The 24786-nt window shown below is 39.5% G+C and overlaps 3 protein-coding genes across 6 annotated transcripts in view; all 3 read right to left on the bottom strand.

The window, feature by feature from the left end:
- Window positions 1–10661, bottom strand: part of LOC121371854 — a 53470-nt gene extending 42809 nt beyond the window's left edge. The window contains exon 1 of the mRNA XM_041498061.1: window positions 10426–10661. The gene's annotated coding sequence lies outside the window, so the exon portion shown is untranslated. The remainder of the gene's footprint in view (window positions 1–10425) is intronic.
- An 8233-nt stretch (window positions 10662–18894) lies between these two features.
- On the bottom strand, window positions 18895–23612 carry LOC121371851. 3 transcript variants are annotated; one of them, XM_041498055.1, is made up of 3 exons: window positions 22194–23593; window positions 20788–21216; window positions 18895–20599 (listed from the first exon to the last, which is right to left on the bottom strand). In XM_041498055.1, exons 1-3 carry the CDS (start codon window positions 23241–23243, stop codon window positions 20036–20038), a joined length of 2043 nt encoding a protein of 680 aa, XP_041353989.1. In that variant the 5' UTR covers window positions 23244–23593; the 3' UTR covers window positions 18895–20035. The 3 variants fall into 3 exon arrangements, with proteins under 3 accessions (XP_041353989.1, XP_041353990.1, XP_041353991.1); XM_041498056.1 differs by having other exon boundaries at window positions 18895–20081; window positions 20741–21216; window positions 22194–23243; XM_041498057.1 differs by having other exon boundaries at window positions 18895–20228; window positions 21161–23612.
- The window catches only part of LOC121371852 (F-box only protein 3-like), a 41021-nt gene continuing 35129 nt past the window's right edge, over window positions 18895–24786 (bottom strand). For both annotated transcript variants that reach the window (XM_041498058.1, XM_041498059.1), the window contains one exon: window positions 18895–24314. In XM_041498058.1, the coding sequence (XP_041353992.1) occupies window positions 24208–24314 (107 nt within the window). In that variant the 3' untranslated portion in view covers window positions 18895–24207. The remainder of the gene's footprint in view (window positions 24315–24786) is intronic.

Genomic DNA, 24786 nt, shown 5'->3' with positions numbered 1-24786 from the left:
GGGGTGTCGTTAAACATTCATTCATTCATTCATTCATTTTTAATAATGGAAAATCGTAATATTCAGGCCGTATATGTCAGTATATGTAGGCAGAACGTTCTTTGCATGCATAATGCTCAGCCAGAGCATGAATAGCTTCTATAAGACCTAATCGTTAATCCCATATGGTGATACAGCAATACTGCAATTTGGTAGGTGTTTATTTTGCCACACCGACACGAGAAATCAATCTTTATCTTATTTTATTTTCACATACCAAACTAGCTAATGGATACGGTGTATCAATGTTGCATGCGTGTAGTAGCCTGTTTGAAAGGTAACACTGTAACAAGTAAAAAGTGAGCGCCGTAAACACAATACTGATGGCGCCGTGTCGGAGGAGATCGTCTGCTTGATAAGAACAAATGAACGGCAACAAGCCACGGGCACGGCTGGTGCGCGGGGTGCCAGACGATAAGGTCCGACTCCCGTGGACGCCACACATGTGTGACGTCTACAATTACCCACAGACACGCTGCCTCAGACATAACAATGGATCATCTTCCTCAAATGTGCCAACATTAAACAGGTGGTGCTTTCATAGCAACGCAAGTCTTGTTTACGTCCTGGGTTTTGATGATTGAAGTTTACTTTTAGTTCGCAGGCACGGATCTTCATCAAAAGCAGCGAAGCGGCGGAAACAACAACGTTCGTGATGCATGCGCCATGCTACTGCGTGCTTCAAATAAATACACCTGGTGAGTAGCACCATACGAAACAGCATCTGACCTGTTCAGAGTGTGAGAGCACCAGTCTCTTAATACACAGAACACTGAGTACTGTCACTGGCGAGTTGTTTGAAAGAACTTCAGTCTTGTATTGACATGATGTTTTATCCAACATATCCGATCATTTTCACTTGATCTGAGTTTGGTGAATGAACTATTGAATTGGCTTCAAACTGTCATGGAATCCGAAACGAGCATCATAAGCTGTCACTTTCTTTAAATTGATTTATACTTTGGTGCTCAATTTAATCAATTATCCAAAAAATAACATGTAAAAACTACAGTGAAGGCCAAATTACGTGTTAATAGCGAGAAACAGTACAATTTCTTGTTGTATTGGGAAGCCATCTTGCAAACTGACCATGACCTTTCCTGAAAAACATCAAAATCTTGATACTATATATTTAATTGTCATTGGATGCTTAGTATGTAAAAAAAGTCTTAGATCATTGTTATATCGATTAGTTGATAAGTAATGAAACAGTAAAAAAAGATTGGCGGCCATCTTGTTGTTTTGTGGATTTAACACAAAGTTCAATTTGGTATACAGCACTTTTGGAATCAGCAAGTCCTAGTCATCCAAAAATAACTGTATACCATATTCTACCCAAAAATGCCTCAACAATCTCAAATCTCCAACATGTGCCCAGACTATTTAACAAGAAAGGTTTACAGTATCCACATATATATGCTGTTTAAAGTTTACATGTGGCAGCTTTAACCGCATATCTTACCAATAGCAATGAAAATGCCCAATATTCTGTGTAAATATTGTTGTAATTATGCATGTTCTGATAAATTAATTGAATAATAATGCATTGTCTTATTCAGTGGCCTAAACATCCCAAGTATGATTAAATCTTGCTAATTTCCCCGATCCCGACAGCCATGGGACCCTGCCAAAACATCCGTGATAAATCCATGTTCTCGTGGGGCCATCCCTTCTAGACACACGTTTTGAGAGGCTACAACTTTATTCAGAGTGGCTGGCTGTTGGTGGTGTGTTTATCAGTTTAAGCAGCAAACCATGCAAAATGTAAAAAAAAAAAACTAACAAACAAAACAAACAAACAAACAAACGAAAAAAACCCCACACATTTTTTTCTTAGGTTGTAAACTAGGCGAACTTTGAGCGCATTCTGTGAAAGTGTAAGTAGCCACCAGTTAGATAACTGGCGTGTATGGCAGTAATGTACTTCGTGCTTGGCAAAAGATTGTTTTCATAACTTAGGTCAACTTGATTTTACAGACACACAATGAAGGTTTCTGTATTTTGTCTTTTACAAAAGCCAATAAAACGAAAGCACATTGTAATTTGTCAATGACGTCATGGAGTGAGATGCTACAGTCCCCATATTGAATCTGCACGACCTACGATCCGTACCTCACAAACAGATTAATGACCAGATATCAGTCGGTTATTCAATATGATTCTCACCTGGAATTCACCTGGCGGGATACAAGTCGGCCTTTCAGAGATATTGTGCTACAGTGTTTCACTGTGCAGGTGTTGAGATTGTGTAAGTGTTTCAATGTACAGGTATTGAGATTGTGCTAGTGTTTCACCGTGCAGGTGTTGAGACTGTGTTACATTATTTAACTGTGCAGGTGTTGAGATTGTGTAAGTGTTTCAATGTACATGTATTGAGATTGTACTAGTGTTTCACCGTGCAGGTGTTGAGACTGTGTTACATTATTTAACTGTGATGGTGTTAAGATTGTGTAAGTGTTTCACTGTACAGCTGTTGAGATTGTACCACAGTGTTTCACTGTGCAAAAGTTTAGATTGTGTAACAGTTTCACGGTGCACCGGCCTCGGTGGCGTCGTGGTTAGGCCATCGGTCTACAGGCTGGTAGGTACTGGGTTCGGATCCCAGTCGAGGCATGGGATTTTTAATCCAGATACCGACTCCAAACCCTGAGTGAATGCTCCGCAAGGCTCAATGGGTAGGTGTAAACCACTTGCACCGACCAGTGATCCATAACTGGTTCAACAAAGGCCATGGTTTGTGCTATCTTGCCTGTGGGAAGCGCAAATAAAAGATCCCTTGCTGCCTGTCATAAAAGACTAGCCTATGTGGCGACAGCCGGTTTCCTCTAAAAACAGTGTCAGAATGACCACATATTTGACGTCCAATAGCCGATGATAAGATAAAAAATCAATGTCCTCTAGAGGCGTCGTTAAATAAAACAAACTTTACTTTAGTTTCACGGTGCAGGTGTTGAGATTCTATAACAGTGTTTCACCGTGCATGGGTTGAGATTGTGCTACAGTGTTTCACCGTGCAGGTGTTGAGATTGAGTAAGTGTTTCACCGTGCAGGTGTTGAGATTGTGCTACAGTGTTTCACCATGCAGGTGTTGAGATTGTGCTACAGTGTTTCACCGTGCAGGTGTTGAGATTGTGTAACAGTGTTTCACCGTGCAAGTGTTGAGATTGTGCTACAGTGTTTCACCGTGCAGGTGTTGAGATTGTGTAACAGTGTTTCATCGTGCAGGTGTTGAGATTACGTAACAGTGTTTCACCATGCAGGTGTTGAGATTGTGCTAGTGTTTCACCGTACAGGTGTTGAGATTGTATAACAGTGTTTCACTGTGCAGGTGTTGAGATTGTGTAACAGTGTTTCACCGTGCAGGTGTTGAGATTGTGCTGCAGTGTTTCACCATGCAGGTGTTGAGATTGTGTAACAGTGTTTCACCGTGCAGCTGTTGAGATTGTGCTACAGTGTTTCACCATGCAGATGTTGAGATTGTGTAACAATATTTCACTGTGCAGGTGTTGAGATTGAAAAAAAAGAAAGAAATATTTTATTTAACGACGCACTCCACACATTTTATTTACGGTTATATGGCGTCAGACATATGGTTAAGGACCACACAGATTTTGAGAGGAAACCCGCTGTCACCACTGCATGGGCTACTCTTTCCGATTAGCAGCAAGGGATCTTTTATTTGCGCTTCCCACTGGCAGGATAGCACAAACCATGGCCTTTGTTGAACCAGTTATGGATCACTGGTAGAAGCACTTGTAGGTGAGAGGAAGAAGCATCAAGCCCGGCGCATAAAGCACCAGTAAACAGTCATCTGGTAGCACTTGAAATGGCCTGGAATAGCCCGCCTGCTTGTTATACTGCAACATGCACGTATTACATGGCGCAATAATACTGAAAGTAACCGCGCATTCCCCGCCTTTTGGCTGTTGACAGATTCATGCGGCACGCAAGGCAAGTGTACATCTATGTTTGAAAATAACTTGCGAACACAGGCCAACAGCCAACAATCTACAAGCGTGCAAGAGTGCATGTCTTCATTTACTTGTGGGGATTCCAAGCGACACCATGTAGTGGATAAGATCAGGGCCGGATTTAGACCTTGGGAAGAGGCCGGGGCAGGGGCCCGGGGCACTTCAGGTTCGGGGGGCCCTCATCATAGAAATTAAATTACTTGACAATTAAAAAAAAAAATCATTATTACATTTTTGTAAATAAAGGAAGTCCTTAGTCTGGGGGGGGGCCCCTCTGGCAGGGGGCCCGGGGCAATTGCCCCCTTATAAATCCGGCACTGAATGAGAATACCCATTACAATAGTTAGCGTCATATGTGGTTGCATGTGGTTGTCTATCAGGATGGGTGGTCTGGCTTCATAAATCATGGACAATTACTCGTTACATCCACATTTAACGGGACACTACATTCCGAAACAGCTGTTACATAGAATAAGAGGACAGAAAATAAATTTTGATACCCTAGATGATGATTCTTTAGTAACAAGACTGCAAAAAACAAAATAAAAACTGTAAAGTCATATATAATTTATGTGTGAATAAAATTCAGTCATCCATGTCTAATAGGAGATGCAAATGGTCACAAACACTTAATAATGACATTACTGAAACATTTTTGTCTCAATGTTTTGAAATGGTACGGAAAACCACAATAGATATTAAAACTCGGAATTTCCCGTTCAAACGTATGCATCGCATTCTGACAACGAATACTTACCTACAGAAATGTGGTATACAAAGTGACAATTTATGTACTTTTTGCAGTGAAGATGCTGAGTCATTAGAACATTTATTTTTTCATTGCTCTCATTCTCAAACGTTTTGGCAACAATTCAAAACGTGGTTTAAAGATAAAATAGGTTTGATTGTAAATCTGAATATAATCGACATATTACTTGGGAATCCTTTATAGAGTATTTCATTAAACCACATCGTTGTCTTATGTAAAAAATACATACATATATAGTTGTAAATATGCTAATCGAAATCCTAAATTTTCTGAAGCTACAAGTATAATAAAACATAATAGAAATATTGAAAAGTATATTTATGCAAATAATGACCATTTCACACACAAGTGGGATATATTGGCCATATAGATAGTTTATACTTACGATCTTTCAAAAATATGGTGCTATATTATGATAAAACCAACCAAATATATAGGTGAATGTAAAGTACACGGAAACCTATCAGACGACAACAATGCTAGGGATTATTTCTTATTTATTCATTTATTTTCATTATCAGATGTTTTGGGTTTTTTATTCTTTCTTTTTTTTATTGTTATTTTTTTTATTATGATTAATTTTGTATTATTATTATTATTGTTTTATTAGTGTTATGTTTATTTTTCTATTTGTTTATTTTACTTCCATCTATTATTTCTTCTCTCTTTTTTTTTGTGGTAACGTGTATTAATATCATAACATATTATTTGTATTATTATATAATGTGTATCCTATAACATTAATGTAAAGTAGTGATACCAGGGCCCCCAATCCTGGCATTACTGTATTTATTTTCTGGGGACAATAAACTTTGAAAAACAAACAAACAAACAAACAAAACAAACAAACATTTAAAGGGACATACCCTAGTTTTTAAACACTAAGGCATATTTTTTACTATTATAGCCGATTTTGATGACTGAAATCCTACTTTTACTTAGATTTTATTGTTTAGATTATCCATTTCCGTACATTCAAAGTGTTTTTGGTCATCCTGGTATTTTTAATATAATAAAATGCATTTCTCCTATTTTTAAAAACGCACGTGCGTCTGAGAGGTAACAGTTATGGAGTAGAATTTTAGTCTGTTTTTAGAGGGTATTTCACTATTTCAAAGTCACAGACACAAACTCACTCTCTTGTAATTTTATCCAAATGTGTTACAGTTTTGTAGATTAACAAAACGTAGCGTTAATTTCCATGGGCTGAAACTAGGGTCTGTTCCTTTAAAGATCACTGTGGTAATCAGAGCAGGTATTTCTAAAAGATCACTGTGGTAATCAGAGCAGGTACTTCTAAAAGACCACTGTGGTAATCAGAGCAGGTACTTCTAAAAGACCACTGTGGTAATCAGAGCAGGTACTTCTAAAAGACCACTGTGGTAATCAGAGCAGGTACTTCTAAAAGATCACTGTGGTAATCAGAGCAGGTACTTCTAAAAGACCACTGTGGTAATCAGAGCAGGTACTTCTAAAAGACCACTGTGGTAATCAGAGCAGGTATTTCTAAAAGATCACTGTGGTAATCAGAGCAGGTACTTCTAAAAGATCACTGTGGTAATCAGAGCAGGTACTTCTAAAAGATCACTGTGGTAATCAGAGCAGGTATTTCTAAAAGAACACTGTGGTAATCAGAGCAGGTACTTCTAAAAGACCACTGTGGTAATCAGAGCAGGTACTTCTAAAAGATCACTGTGGTAATCAGAGCAGGTACTTCTAAAAGATCACTGTGGTAATCAGAGCAGGTACTTCTAAAAGATCACTGTGGTAATCAGAGCAGGTATTTCTAAAAGAACACTGTGGTAATCAGAGCAGGTACTTCTAAAAGACCACTGTGGTAATCAGAGCAGGTACTTCTAAAAGATCACTGTGGTAATCAGAGCAGGTACTTCTAAAAGACCACTGTGGTAATCAGAGCAGGTACTTCTAAAAGATCACTGTGGTAATCAGAGCAGGTACTTCTAAAAGATCACTGTGGTAATCAGAGCAGGTACTTCTAAAAGACCACTGTGGTAATCAGAGCAGGTACTTCTAAAAGACCACTGTGGTAATCAGAGCAGGTACTTCTAAAAGATCACTGTGGTAATCAGAGCAGGTACTTCTAAAAGAATAACGAGGCAAACATTTTTGTTTTAAAAGTATGGTCTGCTATATTGAGGTGTGTGCGGGTTGTGTGCGTTTGTGAATAGTTTAGACACTCTGGATGCGGGACGTAGCCCAGTGGTATAGCGCTTACCTGTGCAATCCTGTCTATGGGATGGTGTATATTAAATATATATTGCTACTAATGGAAAACTGCAGCGGGTTTCCTCTCTTAAGACTGTGACAGAGTTAAAAATGTTTGACATCCAAAAGCCCATGGTTGATAACTCAATGTGCTTTAAGATTAGACATGCTGCTTAATGATTACATATTGGTGTGAAATAGATGGCCTTGTCCAAGATATTTATTAACTTTGTATTCTACCTTTTTGTTTTACATTCAAGTTTGTTCAAACAGAATGCAAGGTTAATAAACTATATCAATGTACTCGTTTGTCTTCACCTAAAATGTCATAAAATAAGGTCATCACATTACCACAATGACTATAATTATCCTAGTCTGTTCAAGCGAGATAACAGCTTTCACATATCCGCAGTCCGTATACGTATTGCTACACACGTCTGTAATGTGTCGTCTGCGGAAATCACTTTCTACCAATACGTAAATAGGTCGAGTTCATTCCACGCGTGCATCTTCGTACACGTGATGTGGAATCTGTAGCAGACAGAAACGTATCTGCGGAATCTTGGTCTACTTACAATAAACACATCTTCTCGACTAAAAAATAATATGTTTTGTACAGCTGAAACGAAAGGCTAAGATTTGAAATGAAAACAAAGACTATTTATATACATGTATTACAATTTAGGCTATTTCGATGATAGAAACATAGACGTCGGGAGCAGATAGGTGTGTTTGGGGGGCGGGGGGTAGTGGATAGAGGCAGGTGGATACTCCCCTTCCAACCATGCAGATAATTACCCATTGCACCTCATAAGTTGCTGGCATCTTTCGCTGTCTATGAGAAGAAACTGGGTTTTGTTCATAAAAGTGACAGACCCTAGTTTTTAAACACAACGACGTATTTTCAATTTTAAAGCCGTTTTTGATATTTATACACCTGAAGTGGTTCTGGTCATCCAGGTTTGTGCAATACCCCAAAATGCATTTTCAATCATTCTAAAACTGCACGTTCGTCCGAGACTGAGAAGTAATGCTTATCAAGACAAGCTCTAGTTATTTTCAAACGGTATTTTCGTTTACACATCACCAATCTGATTAAAATTATCTCTACTGGTCTCGCCAGTAGATCTAACAGCATTGCGTGGACTCCCATGTCCAGGTGACATTTCATCTATACATAACAATTTAAATATCGACTAATTACACTTCGCCTTTTATAACGTTATTCGGAAGCATACAAATTCTAAAAATATCGGTCGAGACTATTTATGCAATAGGCCAACTTGTTGGTCTATTTCAACATTGAAAAAACAGGGGGGAAAGTGCAGTAATAAACTCTGTATTGTATACTAGTATAAACAGATTTTATGGCTATACCATCACGGTTTTTTTTGTTGTTGTCTTGAAACGAATTTTATATAAAATGTTATATTGAAATTAGTTTCCGGCATAATTCGTAATTCAGCCGAATCATTTCGTATACCCTCGGCATAAATCCGAATGTTTTCAAATTCTTTTCAAATCACTGGCTCTGTGCATGTCGCTGCTTTGTTTATATGCTATTTTTAAACTCTTAAGCTAGGGGTAATTCTCAACTTGTTGTTGTACAATTCTAGGGTTATACTTGGGATAACACTGGGTATCTATAGGCTAATCTTTTTGGCTACTTGTTTATTGTAGTTTTTAATATATAATAAATTTTAACTGTATATTACTTTGTTTGATTTATAAATTATATTTAAATTGGTTGGGGTTTCTCCGCCTTGCCCCCCGTTTGATTTGGGGGGCCGGGCGGGGTTTTATTTTTAGCCAATTACTTTTAATTTTTGTTGTTTTGTTTTGTTGTGTAATGTATTAGATTGGTTGGGGTTTCTCCGCCTTGCCCCCCCCCCCCCGTTTTGTCGGGGGGGGGGGACGGGCGGGGTTTTATCTTTAGCCGATTACTTTTAATTTTTGTTGTCTTGTTTTGTTGTGTAATGTATATATGTTGTATGATTGAATGTGTGATTGTTGCTCGGATTATGGGGGGAGGCTATCTGGCAGTAATTCCCTCCCCGTTCCGGAAACTGCACCTTATACATACTTCGTCTTTTTAAATTTGTTTAATATCTATTTTAAAAATAAAATAAAATAAAATATAATGTAGGTTACTGGCATGTTCGCTCATTTAATCTGTTATATATTTTTTATCATTATTTTAACTATGTTTTAAATTTTTAATTAAACAATTATATAATTCAACAGGGCAGGTAACTGGGTTGGGACACTCTCCTAGTGACCTTCTACTAAAGCTTTAGGTCACTCTACTAGTGACCTTCTACAAATGATTGCCATGACTGGATCGAGCTGCGGTTGGACACGGTGGGGGGGGGGGGGGGGGGGGGGGGGGGGGGGGGGGGGGGGGGGGGGGGGGGGGGGGGGGGGGGGGGGGGGTGGTTGTGGTGCCGGTGGTTAGGTTTTTTGGGGCCATAGGGCGTAGGCGGTTTGGCCGTAGGTTTCTGCGAAAGTTCCGGCCCCCCTTCTCGCCCCCTGCCCCCCTTCCTCCTGGTCACACCAAGGCCCGAAATACGACTGGTAATCTTTTTAAATAAATATTAAATTTAATATAACTTTTCTGTGGGCCGGGCTTACCCCCCTACCCTTTCCCTTGCCTCTGGGGACTAAATATTTTTTTTTTTTTTTTTTTTTTTTTTAAATAAATTATTATTTTTGTAAAAAATTTTTAGACTTCCCCATCTAAATTTGCGTTAATTTTAAATAATTATATAGGTGTAGAGTAGGGATTTCTGTATTTCTTTTGAGAACGCATTCAAAATTATTAATGTCGACATAATATATTTACTCTTTTTGACCTCCAGTTTAAAATTTCAAAATTTTATTATAGTTAGGTTTTTCCTGCCCCGAGTCAGACCACCGATTATATCGGAGGCCGGACTGGGGATAGGCGTGGTCGAAACCATAGAGGTATGTGAGCACGTTTAAAACATATCTAATCTAATCTGGCATGATTTTGCAAGTAACGTTTTGATTGGTCGAATGAAAGGTCAACTGGACATGAGCTCCAACGGACTGCTGTTAGATCCACATGTAATAGTGGAGCTAATTTTAATTAGATTGACACATCACATACTTTAGCCCCCCCCCCCTCTCTCTCTCTCTCTCTCTCTCTCTCTCTCTCTCTCTCTCTCTCTCTCTCTCTCTCTCTCTCTCTCTCTCTCTCTCTCTCTCTCTCTCTCTCTCTTATAACCTTATCCAAATGTGTGTTGCAGGTTTGTAGATTAACTAAACTTAGTGTCCATTTTTAAGGGCTGAAATAAGGGTCTGCGCCTTTAAAATCAATTATTTTTGAATTTGTCCAATTCAGTAACGAGTTTGAAGACAGATGCACGATGCTGCGTGTTAGTAAGTTAGAGTACTTACCGTCTCCTAGCGGAGTAAACAGCTCGTGACACCAACAAACACACGTTATTACAGCTCTGGTTGTGTGGCGACTCGCGAGGCTTCCTAACTACATCTTAAGGCTCCATTTCAAAGAGATGTTGGAATCTTTTACAAGAATCAATTAGGAACGTAGCATCCAGCAACATGTAGCACTAAAACGTGTATAAGTGGCACTGACGGCAGGTGGCGCCCCAGACCAGTGTTTCTGGACGGTACAGAACTGACAGTACTTATTGGGCGCGCAGCCACGCAACAGGGTCGAGTTACACTACGTCACTTCTACTGCGCGCTCCGCTCAAACGTCGTGAATCGCGCGCGTTCAACAGATGTTAGATGCCGCCGTTATGTATCAATCACAGTCTATTATCAACATCAATACTATCAATCTCGCGTACTCTACGAGTTATATATCGATCACGTGCAGTACCGTTATTTATCATTCACATGCAGTACCGTTATTGTATCGAGCACGTGCCGTATCGTTATTTATCAACCACGTGCAGTACCGTTATTCATGAATCACGTGAAGTACCGTTATTTATCAATCATTTGAAGTACTGTTATTTATTAATCACGCGAAGAAGAGTTATTTATCGATCACGTGCAGTACCGTTATTTATCAGTCAGATGCAGTACCGTTATTTATCAATCATATGAAGTACCGTTTTTATTAATCGTAAGAAGTACCGTTATTTATCGATCACGTGCAGTACCGTTATTTACCGATCATGTACAATACCGTTATTAACCATTCACGCGCAGTACCGTTATTTATCGATCACGTGCAGTACCGTTATTTACCTATCATGTACAATACAATTATTAACCAATCACGCGCAGTGCCGTTATTTACCTATCATGTACAATGCCGTTATTTACCTATCATGTACAGTACCGTTATTTATCAATCACGTGCAGTACCATTATTAACCGATCACGCGCAGTTCCGTTATTTATCAATCACGTGAAGTACAGCTATTTATCAATCACGCGAAGTAGTTATTTATCAATCACGTGCAGTACCGTTATTTATGAATCACGTGAAGTACCGTTATTTATCAATCATTTGAAGTACTGTTATTTATTAATCACGCGAAGAAGAATTATTTATCCATTACGTGCAGTACCGTTATTTATCAATCACGCGAGTTGTGACGGTACATGCTCTTATCTTTTCGCCTGTGGCGATGTTAATTGTTTTAGAGGGCCGTGTGCAGCTCGGTTACGTAATACCTCCGCGCGACCGTGCATCCCAATATGCACTTAGACCAGGTGGGCACTTGGTTACGTAATACCTCCGCGCGACCGTACCCCCTAATACACACTTAGACCAGGTGCGGAGGCCATGTGGCCAGTAGTTACGTAATAACTCCGGTAGAACAGTTTATGACCGGGGTATTTCTGGCGAACTGGCGACAGTATGTCTGGTCATCTAAGAAAATATATCGACTCTGGGAGTGGTGGAAATTCACATGATAAGATTCGGTCCCGCGTACCGTCTCCGGACCAGTCTGGGATTTTATAATAAATAGCTAGGGTTTTAGATATATCAAGGAGAAACATTGGAAGGCTGCTGGGGAACGAACGTCGTCCACTGAACGATCTATATAAGTTCAGTCCGGACGTGGTAAATATATTTTTCTGCTCTGTTGTATAACCTTGATGTCATTGATGTGACTTTAAATATTTTAATACTGTATTATACCAATATTATTTAGACAGTGTTTCCGATAATCTGACGAAGTAAATTGTAGGCTTCACTGTTCTAAAATTATTAAAGCTTAACCAGTCATCCTAGAGGACCTAGGTACACTGTAGGTTATTGTCTTTATTTTGATATGTACCAGTATTAATTCTGTATTACAAGGTTACTGAATGAGTAGTTAAGGGTTAATTAAAAATTAACCAGTTAGGAATAGAGTTGTAATTCCTTTATTAATTAAGTTCCCCTGGCAGCGTTTCTCAATTATCACACGTGTGTGTGTTGTATCACGGTGAAGTGATTAGAATATTGTGTAAACTAGACACCTAGTGATTAACTAATTAAGTGATTAGTTCTGGGTTGTTATATTTGTTGTTGTTAATTAACTACTGCGGCAAGTACATTTGTCAGCGTAGTGTTAATACAGATTCCAAAGTGTATTGTGTTTTGTTGTGTTTTCTAGTGAACTAACGTGCTATATTATACATATTTATATAAGATCGTATCTCTGATTATACCTAGAGCCGAGCCACTCGGGTATTGGACTGCCCGATACAGAGAGAATCGTGTTTTATTCAGTTACGGGTATTATAGGATCCCCGTGACAGGAGTAAAAATTGGGGCGCTCGTCCCGGATCTGAAACGGGACATGCATATTTAAAAAGTATTGTTTGTAAATGGGGGCTTTATAAATAATTTTTACAAATTAACTAGAAGTAGCAACGTTGTTCACTAGAAAATTAATTAATAATAAGTGCGTCATATCTAAACATGGATAAGAATTTGCTGGATACGCTCAGTGTAGTGGAGATAAAGCGAGCGCGTAAGGCCGAGTTAGTTGAAATCGCGAGTGAGTGGGAAATTGATTTAACATCAGCTAAAACATTAGGAGATATAAGGACAATTATTATCCAGGAAGTTTTTGGTGATAGTCCTGTTATGGAAGAAAGTGAGATTGTTCCAGAGATAGAGATAAATGACTTGAGTATGGAACAACAGTTAGCTTTTAAAAAGCTTGAGTACGAAAGAGAAGAACGTGCATTAGATAGAGAGAGAGAGAAAGAGAAGAAAGGGATAGAGAGAGAGAGAGAGAGAGAGAGAGAGAGAGAGAGAGAGAGAGAGAGAGAGAGAGAGGGATAGAGAAAAAGAAGAGAGGGATAGAGAAAAAGAAGAGAGAGAAAGAAGAGAGAGATAGGGATAGAGAATTCCAGTTAGCAAAATTAAAAGTGGAACATGAATTAAAGTTGAATACTGAAGAAGTTAGACGGGAGGCAGGAAATGGGTTTAACATGTCGGAGGCTTATAGATCAGTGCCTGTATTTGACGACCAGGAGGTAGGTATGTTCTTCCAACTTTTTGAACGGGCCGCTAAGCAGCTAAATTGGCCGCAGTCTAAGTGGACATTGTTAGCCGTGTCTAAGTTTAAAGGGAAGGCTAGCGTAGCTTATAATTCAATGAGTGATGAGCGAGCAAGTCAGTACGACCTAGTTAAGTCTGCAGTGTTGAGGGCTTATGAGTTACGACCTGAGGATTATCGTTTACGGTATAGCGAGTTGAACAAAACGCAGGGTCAGTCTTATAGTGAGTTTGTGGCTAAGAAAGCAGGGATGTTTGATAAATGGGTGGTTTCTCATCAGGTAGGGTCATATACCGAGTTACGGGAATTGTTGATCTTACAGGACATTAAAAATGGATTACCGGTTAGCTTACGTATTCATTTAGAGGATCGTGATATCAAAAAAATAGAGGAGGCAGGCTTAGTGTTAATACACAAAGCTCAGGCAGCACAGGGTAGCTCTATACAACAGGGTGATAAGAGGAAATTTCAGCCAGGTTTTTCCCAGGAAAGTAACTATCGGGGAGAGTCATCTAGTTGGTCAGCTAGTCAGGCAAGGAATGCACCTGGTGGGCAAAGTAAGGATAAACCTGCATTATCAGCCAATGCAAGAACTTTTCGTCCACATTGCAGTTACTGTAAAAAGGATAACCATCTTGTCGGGCACTGTTTTAAAAGGAAACGCGATAATGCGCAAGTGGTCGGGTTAGTGAGGTCAGCTCCGTTAGCGAGAGAGTTATTGGTTAGTCCCATGGCAGAGAAAGTAAACCCGTATGTGTCCACTGGTATGGTTTGTGATGTGAAACAAGAGTTGAGTCCAAAGGCAATATCAATCTATCGGGATACAGGGTGTAGCCAGTCTCTCATAACGTCAAATTGTTTAGCTGGTATTGAAAATTCAGATACAGGACGTAGTTTGGCCTTAACCTCGGTTACTGGAGAAAAAATGGTTGTCCGGTTAGATAACGTTTTCTTGTGTTCGAAGTTTGTGACGGGACCAGTCGTTATGGGTGTTGTGAAGGACTTGCCTGTTGAAAACATAGGAGTTTTGTTGGGTAACGATTTGACTAGTCAGTGTTGCTAGCCGCAAGGTGACAAATTGTTAATTGAAGACAGCCCTTTACCAATAGAAGAGTGTGAGGTTGATGAGATTAGATATCCTGCGTGTGTAATGACTAGGGCTATGGCCGGAAGGGTAGCACGAGACCCAGAGGAAAATTGTGATTTGTCTGATACGTGTGTGAGCCATGAAATTGGAGTGGATGAGGTTATCAGTAAAATGGTAGATAAGTCAACTGAGGAAATAAATGTGGTGGAACCTGTTGACCTCCCGCAGAGGGTAAATGAACCAGTTGTGTTTGATAGAGGGGACTTACCTTGTAATAGACAAGAGTTAATCCTAGAGCAGGGGGCTGATCCAAATTTGTTGGCAGCTCGCACTACATTGTTAACAGAGGGTGAGATGGAGGATCAGATGTCAGGTTATTATATGGACAAGGGAGTATTAATGAATAAGAGAGTTAGAGATAGGAGGTGGCCGGCGACCGAACTAGCTAGGAAGCATCTGAGCTATGCTCAGAGCAAAATAAAATCAGTGTTTGATAGGAAGGCTAGGAGTCGGGAATTTAAACCAGGGGATACGGTGCTGCTGTACCTTCCCATTAAACGGGGTTCTGTGCAGAACAGGTATTTCGGGCCCTATGTTGTGAACAAACGGGTTAATGAGACAGGGTATGTGATAAACACTCCTGATAGGGTTAGGAAAAGTAGGTATTGTCACATCAATTTGCTAAAAGGTTATTTTGACAGACTGCCGATAGTTCCAGTGTTACCTGTCCAGATTGAGAGTCACTCAAATTCCTGTGATGACGTCAAAGACTGTGGAGACCAAATTAACCAACAGCCAGATTCTAGCAGACTTGAGCCCCCAGCGAGCAAAGTTGACAACATTGATACAAGACAATGTTTCCATTTGTCAGGACTTTCCAACGGTTACCAACACCTTAATCCAGGATGTGCGCTTGGAACCCAACGCTACACCGATTCGACAGCATGCCTATCGGAGAAAACCTGGAAAACGTGCGACACTGAAAAAGAAGGGAACGAAGATCCAGTGGTCAGGTGAATGCAAGTCATTCCACCGTCTTAAGCAGATGCCCTCCTCGTCTCCCGTGATGGCAGCACCAGACTACCGAATGCCTTTCAAGCTGGCTGTGGATGCCAGTGACGTGTGAGCTGGAGCTGTGCTGTTCCAAGAAGACGAAAATGGACTGGACCATCCTGTAAGTTTCTTCTCCAAAAAGTTTGACAAACACCAGGTGAACTATTCCACTATAGAGAAGGAAGCTTTGGCCATGGTACAAGCTCTGAAGCATTTTCAGATCTACGTGAAATCGGCATTGCATCAAGTGGTGGTCTTTACTGATCATAATCCGCTTACTTTCATTCACAGAATGAAAGCCACCAACCAGAGAGTTTTGAGATGGAGTCTTCTTCTGCAGGAATTCCCAATTACCATTGAACATATCAAGGGCACATCCAATGTAATCGCTGATGCCCTGTCCCGAAGTTGAACGTTGTGATAATGTGTCGACGTTCTTGATTTCTGTTTTTGTTTTTATATATTTTATTGTATACCAGGGACTCAGAGACTCAGTGTGATTACTGGTAGTCACCTTATTACTATGTGTTATAAATGCCCGGATGCGTCGGTTAACGCACTCTTGTTTTGTTTAAATGTAGTATATTTCCCTAATCCTAGAGTAGAGGAAATATCCTTTTTGAGGTGGGGGTGTGTGACGGAACATGCTCTTATCTTTTTGCCTGTGGCGATGTTAATTGTTTTAGAGGGCCGTGTGCAGCTCGGTTACGTAATACCTCAGCGCGACCGTGCATCCCAATATGCACTTAGACCAAGTGCGGAGGCCATGTGGCCAGTAGTTATGTAATAACTCCGGTAGAACGGTTTATGACCGGGGTATTTCTGGCGAACTGGCGACAGTATGTCTGGTCATCTAAGAAAATATATAGACTCTGGGAGTGGTGGAATTTCACATGATAAGATTCGGTCCCGCGTACCGTCTCCGGACCACTCTGGGATTTTATAATAAATAGCTAGGGTTTTAGATATATCAAGGAGAAACATTGGAAGGCTGCTGGGGAACGAACGTCGTCCACTGAACGATCTATATAAGTTCAGTCCGGACGTGGTAAATATATTTTTCTGCTCTGTTGTATAACCTTGATGTCATTGATGTGACTTTAAATATTTTAATACTGTATTATACCAATATTATTTAGACAGTGTTTCCGATAATCTGACGAAGTAAATTGTAGGCTTCACTGTTCTAAAATTATTAAAGCTTAACCAGTCATCCTAGAGGACCTAGGTACACTGTAGGTTATTGTCTTTATTTTGATATGTACCAGTATTAATTCTGTATTACAAGGTTACTGAATGAGTAGTTAAGGGTTAATTAAAAATTAACCAGTTAGGAATAGAGTTGTAATTCCTTTATTAAAATAATTTTATACATATTTATATAAGATCGTATCTCTGATTATACCTAGAGCCGAGCCACTTGGGTATTGGACTGCCCGATACAGAGAAATCTAATAGATATACAGTTAGGAGAAATATTTGGATAATCGTGTTTTATTCAGTTATGGGTATTATAGGATCCCCGTGACAGGAGTACAGTTATTTATCAATCACGCGAGTACAGCTATTTATCAATCAAGCGAGTACCTTTATTTATCAATCATTTGAAGTACCGTCATTTATCAATCACGTGCAGTACCATCATTTATCAATCACGTGCAGTACCGTCATTTGTCAATCTCGTTCAGTACCGTTATCAATCACGAGAATACCGTCATTTGTCAATTAATAATCACGCGAGTACAATTATCGACACGTGCAGTACTGTTATTTGTCGATCATATGAAGTAGCGTTATTTATCAATCACGTGAAGTACCATTATTAACCGATCACGTGAAGTACTGTAATTAATCAGCCACGCACAGTGCTGTTTATTTATGAAACATATGAAGCACCGTTATTTATTAATCAAGTGAAGTACCGTTAGTTATCAATCACGTACAGTACCGTTATTTATCAATCACGTGCATTTCCGTTATTTATCAATCACGTGAAGTACAGTTATTTATTAATCAAGTGACAGTTATTTATTAATCAAATGAAATACCGTTAGTTATTAGTCACGTGCAGTACCGTTATTTATTAATCACGTGCAGTACAGTTATTTACCAACCATGTGAAGTAGCGTTGTATATCAATCACGCGAAGTAGTTATGTATCGATCAAGTGCAGTACCATTATTTAGCAATCACGTGCAGTACCGTTATTTATCAACCTCGTGCAGTACCATTATTTATTAATCACGTGCAGTAGTTATTTATCAATCACATGCAGTACGGTTATGCCTATTTATCAATCACGTGCAGTACCGTTATTTATCAATCACGCACAGTACCGTCATTTATTAATCACGTGCAGTACCGTTATTTATCAATCGCGTGCAGTACCGTTATTTATCAAACATGCGAGTAGTTATTTAATCAATCACGCGAGTAGTTATTTTTGATCACGTGCAGTGCCGATATTTATCAATCACGTGAAGTAGTTATTTATCAATTTCGCAAGTACAGTTATTTATCAATCACCTGAAGTACCTTTTTTCTAATCAACGGCGCGGATATAAATATTAATTGTAAGCAAATAGTGTGCGATATAAACTAATAAGCTTAGACATTGATGGTCTTCAATGAGGTAAAGTGGTTACAAATCGACGATATGTTTCACCCATACCCCATTATTGCTATTAAAATAAAATTTTGCAGAGGCGAGGACTCAGCAGATAAGTCTGCACACTAGGTTAGCACTTATTAGATGCGTGAGCAGGGTCAAACAATTGTTTTCTTGGGAGCATGAATCACCCCCGACACACACCCCGTATAAACGTCGCTCGCCAGTCTAGACCCAAAACACCCTGCTGTAATTAATGTTCACACGCCTACTCATTGAACATTATTTCTATATACATTAGTCAGGGTACATGCTTAAACAACATTAACAAGGGGACGCGGTGCAGACAAACAAAAAGTATGGTAATAGCGGTGGGCACCCCACTCCCCCTGTTTCTAACGGTATGGGACTGCCCGTGTTTTCCAGTTAAAACCAAAAGCAAGCTAGCAATATTTTACGTTCCCTTTTTAGACAGAGTTTTTATCTTTGAAAACAAGACATATAACAGTTTTCTTATTTTGAAGTGGAATGAAAAGTATATCATGTTTGTTTTACCTGATATTGATAGCTAGTGGTCAAGGTAACCTTGGAAACACAAATACAGGCCACGTTTCTGTTAAATTAAAAGAGAGACCATACAGTTGAATCAGACTGATTTTATTGTTTTATGTCGTACAAATACAAATATAACATTTGGAGAGATATTCCTGCACAGACTGTACATCAAACAAACAATTCTCAACAAAAATAGTGTACATATGTATTGTTATCAATAAAACCTGCTCCACTTATCACAATATTGCGTATCACTATCTTATACAAAAGATGACTTATATTATTACTAACATTCAAAATTCCACACTGAGATAAACAATAATTTATAATTATAGTTTGCCAAGATATTACCCTTACAATTACAGTTTGCTCAATATTTTTCTGAACCACTTCGACAAAACAAATAATCATAAAATGTTATGACTGAACTTCGACTTTATATAAATCATATATGGTTTAATATTAAATAATGACATATTTGCAATAAATAAAACTTTGCTATATCAAAATATTCCATTTATTCAAAAATAATGTATGAAATGGAGAACACAAACACTTCATGTGGAGTCTTTAAGATAAGATCGTACACCAGTCCACACCATCACCACAATAATATGGTTCAGTACCATTCACTGAACAAATAATTACTAGGTCTCAAATTAGACCACTATAACATATTATTCCTGAAGTTTTAAATAAACAGCACTTTTTTCCCACTTTATTACTTTTCATCTTACTTTACTCGGAAGATATTTACAATGGAGTAGATAGATTGTTATACGAAACGAGTGTCAGGATTCTTGTACTGCCTGAGCGAGAGCAAGGTTAAAACATAAATCCTGACAGAGTTTTGTAAAATCAATATAACACACACATGAGTGTAATGATTTCTTTATTATCCATATTATTATAAATATATTTTTTAATGAATAAGAATAGCTGTCAAAAATGTTTTGAACCACAACTAGCTGTGATCTGTACACACAACCATGTATTGTACAGTGTGGCATACAAGCTGTGGTCTGTACACACAGCCATGTATTGTACAGTGTGGCATACAAGCTGTGGTCTGTACACACAGCCATGTATTGTACAGTGTGGCATACAAGCTGTGGTCTGTACACACAGCCATGTATTGTACAGTGTGGCATACAAGCTGTGATCTGTACACACAGCCATGTATTGTACAGTGTGGCATACAAGCTGTGATCTGTACACACAACCATGTCATGTACAGTGTGGCATACAAGCTGTGATCTGTACACACAACCATGTATTGTACAGTGTGGCATACAAGCTGTGATCTGTACACACAACTGTGATCTGTACACACAACCATGTCATGTACATTGTAGTATACAAGCTGTGATCTGTATACACAACTGTGATCTGTACACACAACCATGTCATGTACAGTGTGGTATACAAGCTGTGATCTGTACACACATCCATGTATTGTACAGTGTGGCATACAAGATGTGATCTGTACACACAACCATGTATTGTACAGTGTGATATACAAGCAGTGATCTGTACACACAACCATGTATTGTACAGTGTGGCATACAAGCTGTGATCTGTACACACAACTGTGATCTGTACACACAGCCATGTCATGTACAGTGTGGTATACAAGCTGTGATCTGTACACACAACTGTGATCTGTACACACAACCATGTCACGTACAGTGTGGTATACAAGCTGTGATCTGTACACACAACTGTGATCTGTACACACATCCATGTATTGTACAGTGTGGTATACAAGCTGTGATCTGTACACACAGCCATGTATTGTACAGTGTGGCATACAAGCTGTGATCTGTACATACAACCATGTATTGTACAGTGTGGCATACAAGCTGTGATCTGTACACACAACCATGTCATGTACAGTGTGGTATACAAGTTGTGATCTGTACACACAACCATGTATTGTACAGTGTGGCATACAAGCTGTGATCTGTACACACAACCATGTATTGTACAGTGTGGCATACAAGCTGTGATCTGTACACACAACTGTGATCTGTACACACAACCATGTCATGTACATTGTAGTATACAAGCTGTGATCTGTATACACAACTGTGATCTGTACACACAACCATGTCATGTACAGTGTGGTATACAAGCTGTGATCTGTACACACAACTGTGATCTGTACACACAACCATGTCATGTACAGTGTGGTATACAAGCTGTGATCTGTACACACAACCATGTATTGTACAGTGTGGCATACAAGCTGTGATCTGTACACACAACCATGTCATGTACATTGTAGTATACATGCTGTGATCTGTACACACAACTGTGATCTGTACACACAACCATGTCATGTACAGTGTGGTATACAAGCTGTGATCTGTACACACAACTGTGATCTGTACACACAACCATGTCATGTACAGTGTGGTATACAAGCTGTGATCTGTACACACAACTGTGATCTGTACACACAACCATGTCATGTAGTGTGGTATACAAGATGTGATCTGTATACACAACCATGTCATGTACAGTGTAGTATACAAGCTGTGATCTATACACACAACCATGTATTGTACAGTGTGACATACAAGCTGTGATCTGTACACACAGCCATGTATTGTACAGTGTGGCATACAAGCTGTGATCTGTACACACAGCCATGTATTGTACAGTGTGGCATACAAGCTGTGATCTGTACACACATCCATGTATTGTACAGTGTGGCATACAAGCTGTGATCTGTACACACAACTGTGATCTGTACACACAGCCATGTCATGTACAGTGTGGTATACAAGCTGTGATCTGTACACACAACTGTGATCTTTACACACAACCATGTCACGTACAGTGTGGTATACAAGCTGTGATCTGTACACACAACTGTGATCTGTACACACATCCATGTATTGTACAGTGTGGTATACAAGCTGTGATCTGTACACACAGCCATGTATTGTACAGTGTGGCATACAAGCTGTGATCTGTACACACAGCCATGTATTGTACAGTGTGGCATACAAGCTGTGATCTGTACACACATCCATGTATTGTACAGTGTGGCATACAAGCTGTGATCTGTACACACAACTGTGATCTGTACACACAGCCATGTCATGTACAGTGTGGTATACAAGCTGTGATCTGTACACACAACTGTGATCTTTACACACAACCATGTCACGTACAGTGTGGTATACAAGCTGTGATCTGTACACACAACTGTGATCTGTACACACATCCATGTATTGTACAGTGTGGTATACAAGCTGTGATCTGTACACACAGCCATGTATTGTACAGTGTGGCATACAAGCTGTGATGTGTACATACAACCATGTATTGTACAGTGTGGCATACAAGCTGTGATCTGTACACACAACCATGTCATGTACAGTGTGGTATACAAGCTGTGATCTGTACACACAACCATGTATTGTACAGTGTGGCATACAAGCTGTGATCTGTACACACAACTGTGATCTGTACACACAACCATGTCATGTACATTGTAGTATACAAGCTGTGATCTGTATACACAACTGTGATCTGTACACACAACCATGTCATGTACAGTGTGGTATACAAGCTGTGATCTGTACACACAACCATGTATTGTACAGTGTGACATACAAGCAGTGATCTGTACACACAACCATGTATTGTACAGTGTGGCATACAAGCTGTGATCTGTACACACAACTGTGATCTGTACACACAGCCATGTCATGTACAGTGTGGTATACAAGCTGTGATCTGTACACACAACTGTGATCTGTACACACAACCATGTCACGTACAGTGTGGTATACAAGCTGTGATCTGTACACACAACTGTGATCTGTACACACATCCATGTATTGTACAGTGTGGTATACAAGCTGTGATCTGTACACACAGCCATGTATTGTACAGTGTGGCATACAAGCTGTGATCTGTACATACAACCATGTATTGTACAGTGTGGCATACAAGCTGTGATCTGTACACACAACCATGTCATGTACAGTGTGGTATACAAGCTGTGATCTGTACACACAACCATGTATTGTACAGTGTGGCATACAAGCGGTGATCTGTACACACAACTGTGATCTGTACACACAACTATGTCATGTACATTGTAGTATACAAGCTGTGATCTGTATACACAACTGTGATCTGTACACACAGCCATGTCATGTACAGTGTGGTATACAAGCTGTGATCTGTACACACAACTGTGATCTGTACACACAACCATGTCATGTACAGTGTGGTATACAAGCTGTGATCTGTACACACAACTGTGATCTGTACACACAACCATGTCATGTACAGTGTGGTATACAAGCTGTGATCTGTACACACAACTGTGATCTGTACACACAACCATGGCATGTACAGTGTGGTATACAAGCTGTGATCTGTACACACAACCATGTATTGTACAGTGTGGCATACAAGCTGTGATCTGTACACACAACTGTGATCTGTACACACAACCATGTCATGTACAGTGTGGTATACATGCTGTGATCTGTACACACAACTGTGATCTGTACACACAACCATGTCATGTACAGTGTGGTATACAAGCTGTGATCTGTACACACAACCATGTCATGTACAGTGTGGTATACAAGCTGTGATCTGTACACACAACTGTGATCTGTACACACAACCATGTCATGTACAGTGTGGTATACAAGCTGTGATCTGTACACACAACCATGTCATGTACAGTGTAGTATACAAGCTGTGATCTATACACACAACCATTTATTGTACAGTGTGACATACAAGCTGTGATCTGTACACACAACCATGTCATGTACAGTGTGGTATACAAGCTGTGATCTGTACACACAACTGTGATCTGTACACACAACCATGTCATGTACAGTGTAGTATACAAGCTGTGATCTGTACACACAACCATGTCATGTACAGTGTAGTATACAAGCTGTGATCTGTACACACAACCATGTCATGTACAGAGTAGTATAGAAGCTGTGATCTGTCCACACAACTGTGATCTGTCCACACAACCATGTCATGTACAGTGTAGTATACAAGCTGTGATCTGTACACACAACCATGTCATGTACAGTGTAGTATACAAGCTGTGATCTGTACACACAACCATGTCATGTACAGTGTAGTATACAAGCTGTGATCTGTACACACAACCGTGTCATGTACAATGTGGTATACAAGCTGTGATCTGTGTTCACAACCATGTCATGTAGTGTGGTATACAAACTGTGATCTGTACAAACAACCCTGTCATGTGTCACATTCAATGTGGTTGCTATTCAAGCTGGTCTGTTTGTGCAATGAAATATGTAATTTATCGAGGAATGCCTGAAAAAGATTATTGCACACCCGAGTGACAATAAGTGACATGAAGACTACAACCGATGTCAAACTTCTTTCTTCAACTCCAGCAGTCTTTCTCTTCTCTGTTGAGCATGTTCATAAGGCAAACATTTCATATGGAAACACGGACATTCGATGTTGACTCTGTCACCTGAAACACAAAATAAAACTCATTCAAAAGATGGATATTTACTGTGACGACTGACACCTCTTTGGGGGCATGATGATTAAGCCATTATCTTATGATTTGTGGGTACTGGGGTTGGACACCCCCAAGAGGAAACACATTAAAATCGAAATTGGTGAAAAAAGAAAAACAGGCAAACTGATGTTAAAGATACATTCTTGTTTAGAGTAGAATATCAGGTATTATTTTGTCAGTTTCCACAGTGACATATTAGAAAGAAAGAAATGTTTTATTTAACGACGCACTCTAACACATTTTATTTATGGTTATATGGCGTCAAACATTGTTAAGGACCACACAGATAATGAGAGAGGAAACCTGCTGTCGCTACTTCATGGGCTACTCTTTTTGATTAGCAGCAAGGGATCTTTTATATGCACCATCCCACAGACAGGGTAGTACATACCACAGCCTTTGATATACCAGTCGTGGCGCA

This window comes from Gigantopelta aegis, chromosome 4 (assembly GCF_016097555.1).
Source record: "Gigantopelta aegis isolate Gae_Host chromosome 4, Gae_host_genome, whole genome shotgun sequence".
Taxonomy (NCBI): Eukaryota; Metazoa; Mollusca; class Gastropoda; order Neomphalida; family Peltospiridae; genus Gigantopelta; species Gigantopelta aegis.
The sequence above is the reverse complement of the archived record's forward strand: the minus strand, read 5'-3'. Positions and strand labels throughout refer to the sequence as shown.

Coding starts and splice junctions, on each gene's coding strand:
- LOC121371851 (XM_041498055.1), bottom strand. CDS start 23,243: ATGCCACACTGTACAATACATGGTTGTGTGTACAGATCACAGCTTGTA. Junction 21,217..22,193: donor GCTTGTATACCACACTGTAC/ATGACATGGTTG, acceptor ACCACACTGTAC/ATGACATGGTTGTGTGTACA. Junction 20,600..20,787: donor TATGCCACACTGTACAATAC/ATGGTTGTGTGT, acceptor ACTGTACAATAC/ATGGCTGTGTGTACAGATCA.